General features: G+C 42.0%; 1 protein-coding gene across 1 annotated transcript in view; it reads right to left on the bottom strand.

Moving 5' to 3' along the window:
• Positions 1-445: 445 nt before the first annotated feature.
• The window catches only part of SLAMF1 (signaling lymphocytic activation molecule family member 1), a 42329-nt gene continuing 30715 nt past the window's right edge, over positions 446-12059 (bottom strand). The window contains exons 5-7 of the mRNA XM_014462802.2: positions 11367-11440; positions 2113-2205; positions 446-496 (exon numbers count right to left, since the gene is read on the bottom strand). Coding sequence (XP_014318288.1) covers positions 446-496; positions 2113-2205; positions 11367-11440 — 218 coding nt within the window. The remainder of the gene's footprint in view (positions 497-2112; positions 2206-11366; positions 11441-12059) is intronic.

Genomic DNA, 12059 nt, shown 5'->3' on the forward strand with positions numbered 1-12059 from the left:
AGGCCTGCCTGGTGACCCAGAGCAGCTCCCAGAACCAAGAACAGGCAGCCAGGGTGGAAACGGTTCCGGGCTCTGCTGCTGGCCAGCGCCTGAGCTACGAGCTCTGTGTGCTGGCTTTCTGCCTTTGGCTTTCCTTATCCACTCCCAGCGAAGAGCAAGACACCCGAAGGTCTAGACTCGTGGCTTTGCATTGTCATTCGTCTGCTGCACCACAGAGACGGAAACCTGTCCTGGGCCTGTGCCCTGCAGAGCAGGCTAAGTGCGTGGGAAACTTCCCCTGCTTGTCCCTGTCACGGGTGGGTGTGGAAGCGACATCCCCAGGGAGCTGATCCGAGGAGTGCAGGTGTGTAGAGTATCCTAAGAACTTGAGGCCTGGGGCCAAGTTCAGTGTTTCTTTTGGCTCCTCCGTCCTCCTTCCGCCAGTCCCTTCGCTGGGTCTGTGGTGTCAGCTCTCTGGAAGTGTCACACTGGCGTAGACGGTGATGGAGCTCGGCTCCTGGGGGCAAAACAGAGGGCGTCTGTGAGTGGGGGGACGGGCTCTAGCTTCACAGGAACGAAGAGAAACAGCCCTGCTTAGGAAAAGGGAGGGGCCTCAGAAATCTTGTAGCACAGAGACTGGCTCAGGGCCTGTCTGTCAAGGTCAGGCACCGCTGTTGGAGGTGGCACTCAGCCCCAGCTGCCTGTCCCGCCCACAAGATGGACTATGGCTCCTTCCAAGTGGACACCTGCCCTCAGGAGACAGGGAGACCTGTCCTGGGGATCTGAGGGCCAGAACCCGGTGCCCTCCCCTCCTTGCTCTCTTCCCTTCTCCTGACTTAGAAGGAGAAGGAAACCATTTGTCTTGCTCTCATGGGGCACAGTTTGGAGAAGCTAAGAGAATTCCAAATTCCCGAGCTTTACAAAGGGTTAGTGGTTCAGGCAGGAGAGACGGAGGGGGAGGAGGTGAGGATTTGGGGCAAAGACCGTGTACAGGGAGAGGAGATTCAAGAGTCCGAGAAAGAAAGAGACAGAAATGGGAAGAATCAGGAGGTTTTTCTAGGAAATGTGAAATACACTGTTTTTCTCTCCCCAGAGAACTTCATGATAAATTTACATGATTTTGTAAAGATTTTGAAGTCAGAGCATGTGTACAGTGAGAGCTTCGAAGAAGAGGGGTACATGTAGGCATGTCTGTGGCCTTTTAACCCTCACCGTCTCCTAAAGTGCTTTATTTAATACAGCACAGCCAGAGCCAAGATTTCGGACCAGAATTGATTTCTGTCCATTTAGTAAAAGGAGAGCTTGCTGTCCAGTGAAATGAATCCCAGGCGGATTTTGCGACGGGGTAGAATGGGCGAGGCTCATTTTGGGCTGCGAGTCACAGTCTCTTCTGGGTTCCATATGGACGCAGCGCTCAGGCCCTAAATATTCTGATTAAATAGAATCAGGTGCCTATTTAATCGGGCGGGACGGAGCCCAGACACAGGCATTTGACAGATGATTCTGTTACGCAGCTGGACTTGAGGACTCCTGGACTCAAACTGCAATCCCCAAACTTTTTTTTTTTAAATATTCTTTTATTGATTTCAGAGAGGAAGGAAGAGGTAGCAAGAGACAGAAACATCAATGATGAGAGGGAATCATTGATTGGCTGCCTCCTGCATGCCTCCCATTGGGGATCGAGCCCTCAACCCGGGCATGTGCCCTTGGCCAGAATCGAACCTTCAGTCTGCAGGCCAATGCTCTATCCACTGAGCAACACTGGCTAGGGCGCAATCCCCAAACTTAAAGGTGCGTCTGGGTCCCGAGGGATGTTGATTTTAGATGTGTAGCTGCCTGGTTGCTTTCCATAGGCATCCTGATCGAACCGAATCCTGAGTGGAAAACTCCAGGAATCTTTATTTTTTAACAAAGATACAGCGGATTCTGAGAAACACTAGGGAGCAGAGGAAGCTGTGACCCACGTGAGCAGCCACGAGGCGTTCCCGGAAGCCCTGCAACCAAGGCCCCAACTGCTCCTTGCTACCTTCTTGCGAGGGCCTGCTTGTCCATTGCAGGCCTCTGTTTCATTTCAGCTCTGCAGGCGCCCACCCCTCCCTCTCCTCCGATTCCCTCTCTGCAGAGATGCCTCACCTGCACAGGCTCTGGGACGGGCTCCGTGGCAGCCACATAAATGGTGGTGCAGGGGTCCTGAGCGGGCAGGGGATCAGGTTTCTTCTGAACAGACTAGAGAGAAGCAAATCAAGCAGGAAGTCAGCTGAATGCAAAGTAATTTCTCATCCACGGAGTCATCACTGAGTTATTCCCCACCGAGAAGCACAGAATCAAAAAGCTTTGAGTGAGAAAACTCCTGAGAATAATTTGGTCCAGCCTCCTTCCCAGGTGGAAATTCTCCCCCAAATTCCCTGGAACTCAGATCTTGGGGCTTTGCCTGCACTGCACAGTGACACCTTAGCGCTCACAACCCCATGCGCCAGCCTCACTCATCATTTGTGCTTCCCAGATGTGTGAAAGGCCTTCTTTCCAGAGAGCCAAGATCGGTGTGGCCCTCTCTGGGACACCTGAAGAGAAGGCCGTCTCATGGTATTGGAGCCTGGCTCATATCATCCACTACACGCAGACTTCATGCCATCCCCACACTCTAACATGCCTCTTCCTTACTTCTGTTTCCTGTATGAAATATGGAACTTAATAATAACCACATACATGTGTGTTAAATTTTACCAAGTTCTTCACATGTCTTTTCATTTGTCTCACAACCACTCTGTATGCTAAATACAGTTGTCACTCACATTTCACAGATGAACAAGCCAAAGCCCGGAACGGTTTAGTACTTTCCTGATGTGTGCAATGCAGGAAGCACTGAAGCCAGGAGGCCCACCAACCACTTGTCCATCAGACCCTTCTCCTTCGGTCGCCCAACTTACAATGACCTTTCCTTTACCCAAATTCCTCAGTTATTTAAAATCTACTCCACACACTAAGGCACTTAACTGTATGCTGAATTTAACACACTCATAGTTAAACTTTGTTTCTCCAAATAGACGACCAATTCCTTGAGAAATTGGCTATATTTCTTTGCATTCCCCACCAAACAGTGCTGGTGTCACTTTGAATGACTTACAATCTACAATACCAGGATGAAGTCAGTGGGAGGGTACATGGTGACCACAACCCTGTAAGAGGGAGATGACATATTTTGTGCCAGAAAAGTCACCCGTTCAGCAAGGATGTCGGGTACTCTGGTGTAGACTAATGCTACTCTCCGCTTTTCCTGATATAGAGCAAGGCTTGAAACTGAAGCACACGGCTTTTAATGGGAGAGAACTTAGAATCTCGTCACCTTAAGGGAGAGGTAAGGAACTGGAAAAGGTTACTGAAGGAGAAAAGGTTCCAGGTAGAACATGATCTGTCTCTTCATGTGTTTTGATGAGCTGCCATGTAGAAGAGAAATCGGGTTTGTCATGTAGAGTCCTTCAGGTTTAAACCCCGGTTGGAATTTTAGGGAAATCTTTCGTGCAATGTAATAAAGATTTTTCTAAAATAAAAGGTGCTCAAATGTGGAATGAATTGCATTGGGAGGCAATTGCATTGAAAATGCTTGGGTGGCTCAGGGTTTCTCATACTTCAATGTACCTATGGTTTACCTGGGGATTTTCTTTCTTTTTTTTATTAATTATTATTGATTTCAGAGAGGAAGGGAGAGGGAGAGAGAGATAGAAACACCAATGATGAGAGAGAATCATTGATTGGCTACCTCCTGCATGCCCTCTACTGGGGATCAAGCCTGCAACCCAGGCATATGCCTTTGATTGGAAGTGAACCTGGAACCCTTCAGTCCACAGGCCGACGCTCTATCCACTGAGCCAAACTGGCTAGGGCTACCTAGGGATTTTCTTAGGAGGCTGGTTCTATTTCAGAAGGTCTGGGGTGGGGCCTGGGATTCTGCATTTCTAGTAAGATCCCAAGTGATGCTGCTAATGGTTGGTCTGAGATTATATTTTAGTAAAAGGAAGATAGCCAACACTTTGAAAGTAATGTTGTAGAAAGTAATTCAAACAGTAATTGCCTGGTTCAAATAGATGACTTCCAAGATCCCATACAATTTGTAGATGCTGTATTTTGGAGAAATTTTGAATTTAAGGAAGAATTACTTGTAATAATGAGATGCACAAGAAACAGAAGCAACCCCTGTCTGTCTGACGGCCTGGGGGGATGCTTCTATGACCTGACTTAGAGGCATGGGGAGAAGGCAAAGAACATAGCTTTTCACATCTCATTAAAAAGTTTAGGAAGAAGAGAAAAGTATAGTGGAAACACACATAGTTTCATCACTTTAACACAATGTGGTTAGCAGGTTGTTAGATTTCTCTTCAGGATTTTTATCTAGGTTTAGGGGATCCTTTTAAACATGGTGTAATAGCTTAGTACCTTTTTGCATCTTGAAGCCTTCAGTTAGGGCACAACTCCAGGAAGGATTATTTGCAAGAAACTCCATTATTTGCAAAAATAATGCATATTATACCCACATTCTTTATGAATGCTATCCCCTGGAACTGTGCAAGGTGCTAGCCCTGATAAGACCTATAAGAGTCCCTAGCAGACAGCAGACATTTATTTGGTAAAGAGTTTTCTATGTTATTATAGCCTTTATGAGGGTATTAAATAGCCATTAAAAAGAAGAACAAAGGAAATATTAGTAAATGTGGATAATTGTCCATGTTATCACAATCTTTATAGAATATCACATAGGCATTGTAAATGTGAAAAAAAACTATAAAGATGTGGATAAGTCTTGTATGTTTAAAACATATATGAAATTAAAATAATGACCAAAAAGGAACATAAATCAAGAGGTGAACTTAAAGATGGAGTTAAAAAAAAATAAAAGGACATATATGTAATACCCTTTGTAATGCTTTAAGCAATAAAAAAAAAAAATAAAAAAAAATAAAGGTGAAGTTAAAGTATTGCCCAGGAAGGAAATACATTTAGACTTTGATCAGTCAAGGTTGCATTTCCTTATTTCTAGGGTAACCAATAAAAGATAGAAATAAAAATTTGTTTAATAGGCAAATAATAAAAATATAATTTAAATATCTTCTCAAAGAAACCCCTGGCTTCACTCATGAATTCTGCCAAATATTTAAATTGTACCCAAACATTTCCAAAGAATAACAAGAAGGACATACATCCTGTAATGAGTTGAATTGTGGCCCGCTTCCCCCAAATAGATTCACCCAGAATCTCAAATGTGACCTTATTTGGAATAGGATCTTTGTAGATATAGTTACGGTAATAATTTCCAAATGAGGTCATGTGGGATTAGAGTAGGTCTTAAATCCAGTGATAAGTATCCTTACAAGAGACAGAAAAGGAGAAGCCACAGAGAGACAGAGAGAGGAAAGTTCTGTGAAGATGGATGCAGAAATTGGAGCGATGCAGCTACAAGCCAACAAATGCCAGGGAGCCCCCGGAGCCACCAGAAGCTGGAAGAAGCAAGGAAAGACTCCCCCAGGGCCTCAGCAGGAGCCAGGCCCACTGACCCCTTCCTGTGGACTTCAGGCCTTCAGAACTGTTAGATAATAAATTTTCGTTGTTTTAAGTCACCAAGTCTGTAGTTGTTACAGTAGCACTAGGAAACCAACACACCCTAGCTTATTTTGTGAGGTTAGCATACTCTTGATAACAAAACCATTGCAAGAAAGAAAAAAATGCAGACCAATTTCATTCAGAAACATAAACAGAAAAAAATCCTAAAGTATTAGCAAATAAAATCTGGCAAAAAGGACCAGACTAAATTGCTTCTATTCCAGGAATACAAAGTTGGTTTAATCTTTGCAAATTGGTGTAGTTCAGTAGATAAATACAAAAGATAAAATTTTCAAAATCATAAGATTATATCAACAGGTGCAGAGTGTTGATAAAATTCAACATCAATTAATTTTTGATAAAATGTCTTAGCAGATCAGGATTAGGAGAGAATATTTTTTGTTCTTATTTTTTAATTTGTATTAATTTTAAAATTAATATTCAATGTATTCAAGTTAAATCCAAATGCCTCCTTAAGAAAGAAAGTCCAGGCTTATAAATCTTATTCTATTCAAACAAATTTTAATAATTTCTGGGAAATTATACTCTTCAAAGGTTTTAAACTACATTCAGAAATTTTCAGTGCTTCATTCTCTTCACAGTATTCAATTGTCTAACAACTTAACTTAGATTTTTAATTTGAAATGTCAATGTGACTAGTTCTTCATGTCTTTCATGTTCCCACACTTGTAAACATAAGACTAAACCTCTTATTCAATTACCTATTTTAAATTTAAGCACATGAATAATATTTCTCTCTCATGGGCAACATTTTTATACATTTTAATTACTGCTAATATTTAAAATAGCAAATGTACATAGATTGGTCTTAAATAAGTGTTTGATTTACTATATAATTTTTTACATAGTTTGAAGAGAAATTCTTTTGTGTTGTTGATAATCCTCACCAGAAGATATCTTTTCCATTGATTTTAGAGAGAGTGGAGCATGGGAGTGAGGAAGGGAGAGAGAGAAAGGGAGAGAGAGAGAGAAAGAGAGAGAGAAACATCGATGTAAGAAAGACACAGATTGGTTGCCTCCCGCACATGCTCTGATTGGGGCCAGGACTCAAAGTTGCAACCCAGGTATGTGCCTTTGGAAATCGAACCAGAGACCCTTCAGTTTGTGGCTGACACTCTAACCACTGAGAACACCAGCCAGGGCGAAGAGAATATTCTTAATCAGATAAAAAGACAGCTATAAACAATGTTCAGCAAAAATCATATTTAATGGTAAGATATATGGTAAGATATTGAACATTTTTCTTTTGAGTTTGGGACCATGCAAGGATACCATTGTTATTACTTCCATTTAGCATTGTGTGGGATGTCTCAGGCAATAAAACAGGGCAAGAAAAAGAAAGTTATGTGAATTGAAAATGAAAAATAAAAACTATAATTTTTTTATAGGTGGCACAATTGTGTACAGAAAAAAATTCCAAAATCATCTACAGATAAATGTCTGCAGTTTATAAATGATTTAGCAATGTTGCAAATATAAGGTTAATATATAAAAATTAATTGTATTCCTATATATCAGTAATAAACAGAAACTAAAAATTTTTTAAAGATAACATTGCTGATAGTATCCCAAAACATCAAATGCTCAAATGCCAAATAACAGATTATGAAGAATGTACAACTACTCTCATGCAAAAAATTATAAAACATCACTTACAGAAATCAAGACTGAAATAAAGAAAAGTCTATATAATCTTTTTAGTTTAATGACTTAGCTCTATAAATATGTTTCGTCTCCTCAAATTGGTCACTGCAGTACTAATTAAAATTCCAGCAGGATTCTTAGGTAGAACTTGACAAAGTGAATTAAAGAAATATATAGACACAGACAACAGCGTGGTGATAGCCAGAGTGAAAGGGATTGTGGTGTAGGTGGAGGTGGGCAAAGGGCAGGGGAAGTGGGGAAGAAATAAGACTTTGCTTGGGGCAGAGGGTGCACGATGCAGTGTGCAGATGATGTTTTATTGAGCTTGAAACCTGTATGACTTTGTGAACCAATGCCACGCCAATAAATTCAACTAAAAAATAAAATAAAATAAATAGTAAAAAAAAACCTGAAAAAGACCTAAAATAGCCAAGAACTCTTGCAGAAGAACAAGAACAAGGGAAAAAAACTCATTTTACCAGATCTCAAACTTATGATAAATCAGTAATCACAGATTTGTAAAGATAGTGCAGGACTTGTGCAAGTATAAACAAATAGACCAATGGAGCAGATTAGACAACCTCAAAATAGATTCACACATATATGGCCCTTGGTCTATGATGAAGGTGGCACTGCAGTGGGCAAGGGCAATCTTTTTGATAAATGGTCAATAGGCTATGCACACGGGAAAAAATGAAAGTTAACCCATCTCACACTCTACTCCAAAAATCATTTTCAGGTACATAACAGAATAAATGAGAAAGATAAACCATACACCTTTAAGAAGATGGTAGAATATCTTCATTACCTGGAAGTAGAGAAAGATTCCTCAAACAGAACATAAAAAGTGCTACCTATAAAGAAAGAGATTACTAAATGCTCTACACTAAAAAACAAAAAATGGAAAGAAATTGTCCTCATCAAAAGGCATCTCTGGGAAATTGCAAAGGCAAGCCACAGAATGAATGAAGGTATTTGCTAACATATAACTGCCAAAATGGTAAAAATATTTAAGAGCTTTACTAATCCATAAAAAAGTCTGGAACTCAAAAGAAAATGGGCTAGAGATTTATTAGCACTTTAAGAAAGAGGATAGTATTAATATGGGCAATAAACATATGGGAAGCTTTTCAACTTCCTTAATAATGAGGGGAATACAAAATAAAACCATAAAAATCCACAGAATAACTAAAATTTGAAAGACTAATAATACCAAATTTTGATTATAATGTATAGCAACTGAAATTCTTATAACTATCCTATATAATAAAAGCCTAATATGCTAAGTGTCTGACAGTTCGTTCAACTGTTGCTATGATGCACACTGACCACTAGGGGGCAGATGCTCTGACAGGTTAGCTTGCTGCTGGGGTCCGGTCTATCGGGACTGGGCAAGATGGTCTGGAATGCCCTGGAGCCCTCCCTCCCTGCCCTGATCATGCACTAGTAGGGTCTCTTGGCCTGGCCTGTGCCCTCTAGCAATCCGGGACCTCTCGGGGGATGTCGGAGAGCTGGTTTCAGCCTGATCCCTGCAGGCCAGGCTGAGGGACTCCACCCATGCACAAATCTGTGCACTGGGCCTCTAGTAATATCATAATGGCTAATCATAATCCCTTTAGCCTCCCTCTTCATATCTGCTCAACATATCTGATAGAAAAGTAAGTTGTTACACCCACTTTGAAAAAACAGTCTGGCTTTATCTAGTAAATTTGAAGATATGCATACTCTATGATTCAGCAATTCTACTTCTAAGTGTATACCATACAAAAATATGTGCACATGTCTACCAAGAGAGAGACATATGTTTGAGTGTTCATAGTGCCATTTTTATAGTAGCTTCACACTGGAAATAATCCAAATGTTCATCAATAGTCAACTGGATAAATAAACTAGTATAGTCGTGCATTGACATCTATAAAACAAGGAAAATGAATGTATTATATCTAAGCTCAAAGACATGTATGAATATCATAAAGGTAATATTGAGCAAAAGAAATCAAACAAGAGGAAAGATACCGTAGGATTCCATTTTCATAAAATCAAGAGAAAAAGAGAGAAAACTAAATTATAGTTTTAGAAGCCAGGATAGTGTTATCTTAGGGGAAGAGTGAGAAGTTAGTGATTGGGAGGGGCACCAGGAGGGCCGGGGGTTGCTGCCAATGTTCTGTTCCTTTATATGAGTAATAGTTTTATGGTATTAGGGAGACTCGATACTGCAAGATATAATTTCTCCTCAAATAGACCTGTAGATTCAGTGCAATCCTGGTAGGATTTTTTTCCCTTTTTGTGATACTTGAGAAGTTGATTCTAAAATACATATAAATGGTCAAAAACTCTTAAAGAAAAACAAGGTAGGAGGATTTGCTTTACTAGATATTAAGATGGGGTAACTCATTGAGCTGACACATACATTGTGCACTTTTGGTATCTATGCCATACTTTATACAGTAGAAAGAGGGGTGCTTACTGCATGGAATAGATAGGGAAGGCACCATGATAAAGCTGAACCTGGTTACCTAAATGTATAAATGCAAGAATGGAGGTTGCTCTTGAGACTCTAATATATTTAAATGGAGGATGGTTCTCAGTGGTTGTCGTGGCCTGTGTAATAAACCCTCCGGGCCACTAGAGGACAGCAGAAACAAGAGCTTTGTCCAAAAGTTCATCTCTGGTTATCAGAACTGCATTTATTTTCATCTGATGCAATTTCCCAACGTACTAATCAAAGATCCCTTTGCCTTTATATCCCTTACTCCAGAATTTGCTTTCCAGTCAACTCTGAATGACCAGATACTGGCCTATCACCTAGAATTGTTTTCATGTAGGAAAAACTATTCTATCTAATAATAGACAAACATGGTAATTAACCGTTGATTCGCTACCCTTCCCATTGGCTAATCAGCGAGATATGCAAATTAACTGCCAGCCAAGATGGCGGCCGGCAGCCACGTAGCTGAAGCGAACATGAGGCTTGCTTGCTCCAGTGACGGAGGAAGCCAAGGTTCCCCGCCTGCCACAGCCCAGCTCTGAGCTTCGGATGCAACAATGTTGCGATTATAGAAGCTAAACAAACTCTAACAGCAGAAGGACTGGGAATGACTGGTCACTATGACACACACTGACCACCAGGGGGCAGACGCTCAATGCAGGAGCTGCCCTCTGGTGGTCAGTGCGCTCTCACTGGGGGAGCTCTGCTTAGCCACAAGCCACGCTGACGGCTGTCAGTACAGCAGTGGTGGTGGGAGCCTCTCCTGCCTCCTCAGCAGCGCTAAGGATGTCCGACTGCAGTTTAGGCCTGCTCCCCGCTGGCAAGTGGACATCCCCCGAGGGCTGCCAGGCTGCCAGAGGGATGTCTGATTGCCATCTTAGGCCCAATCCCCCAGAGAGCAGGCCTAAGCCAGCAAGTGGTCACCCCTGAGGGGTCCCAGACTGCGAGAGGGCACAGGCCGGGCTGAGGGACTCCCCCTCCCCCCGAGTGCACAAATTTTTGTGCACCGGGCCTCTAGTAATATCATAATAGCTAATCACAATCCCTGTAATCCCCCTCTTAACATCTGCTCAACGTCATCATAACTCTAATTTCTTTATCCCTCTCTGCTGTCTCAGTCCAACCATCACAGTTTTGCTTTCTTTCATTTTCAGCCTACGTAGCATCATCCATCTCTTCACCCCTGTTGAGCCAGAATCCTCCCTTCCTTGGCACTTTGGCACTTTGCAAACTTCTAAAGGTGGACCAGTCCAACCTGTCACACAATTGCTTTCCTAAACCTGTTCCACTCTCCTCACGCCTGCACCTTTTATCCTAGAAAAGGAGAGAGTTTCATAACCTGGGACGGTACACTCCTAGAATGCGTGCGAGCTGGAAGGAGTCACATGTCATGTCTTTCTAACTTCCCTTTTTTTTTTCCTGTGAAGAAACAGATGACCAGAAGATTACCCGGTATTTTCTGTTATTTCGCTAACAAATAGTCCCATCTGACACTGAAGCTAGTATCCTTTCAGCTCTTGACTTCTGCTCCCTTAACTTCCCCTGCTTCAGAACCCACGGAGGACCGTGAATGTCAGAAATGCATGGTGAACTGGCAGGAAGCAGTAAGAAACACCCCAGAAAAAGAAAGTATAGAACTTACACCTGATTTCTGGACTTGGGCATAGATAGTAAGGCTTTTTTCTTCCACTGTTGGCTCGTAATGGTCTGTCTTACCTGGAGAAAAGAAACCGTAGAGTTATCTCCCTCTGGTCGCCAGCATGAACCCCCGCCACCCGCCCCCCGCATTGTGTACCAATGTTCCCTAAGAGCACCATGGGAACAAAGCACTGAGTTCTCCTCCCCACTCCCCACCCCCCCGACAGCTGTCATATGGCATTAGGTTAGTTCCTTGAACTCCCTGGGCCTATTTCTTGTCTGTGAAATGGGTTGAAACACCTGCCTCACAGGGCTGTTGTGATGACAACATGAGACATGACTTGTGAAGTGTTTAGAATAGTGCCTGGAAAATAGTAAATTCCCAATTCACGTTAAGTGTCATAAATTATTTTAATCTTTATTTTTTGATGTATCTGGTTTTTTAACAGGATCCTAAGTTTTTAAAGGGCAGAGTGAGTTATTTATGCCTTTTATTCTTGTATTCTTCAGCTCATAAACTGCTTTACTCACAGTGTCCTTGCATCCCTGTTTCAGTGGGACTTGATGTGTATGTGAAGGGGAGGGACTATAAGAGGGATAGTGCTCCTGAGATTCCTTAGAAAATAAAGTTATAATGTCATTCTATTGCCTACCAACAGGAAATTTTGTTCAGAGTCCAGGCTTTCTGGAAAGTAAT

Source organism: Myotis lucifugus, unplaced genomic scaffold (assembly GCF_000147115.1).
Source record: "Myotis lucifugus unplaced genomic scaffold, Myoluc2.0 scaffold_190, whole genome shotgun sequence".
NCBI classification, from domain to species: Eukaryota; Metazoa; Chordata; class Mammalia; order Chiroptera; family Vespertilionidae; genus Myotis; species Myotis lucifugus.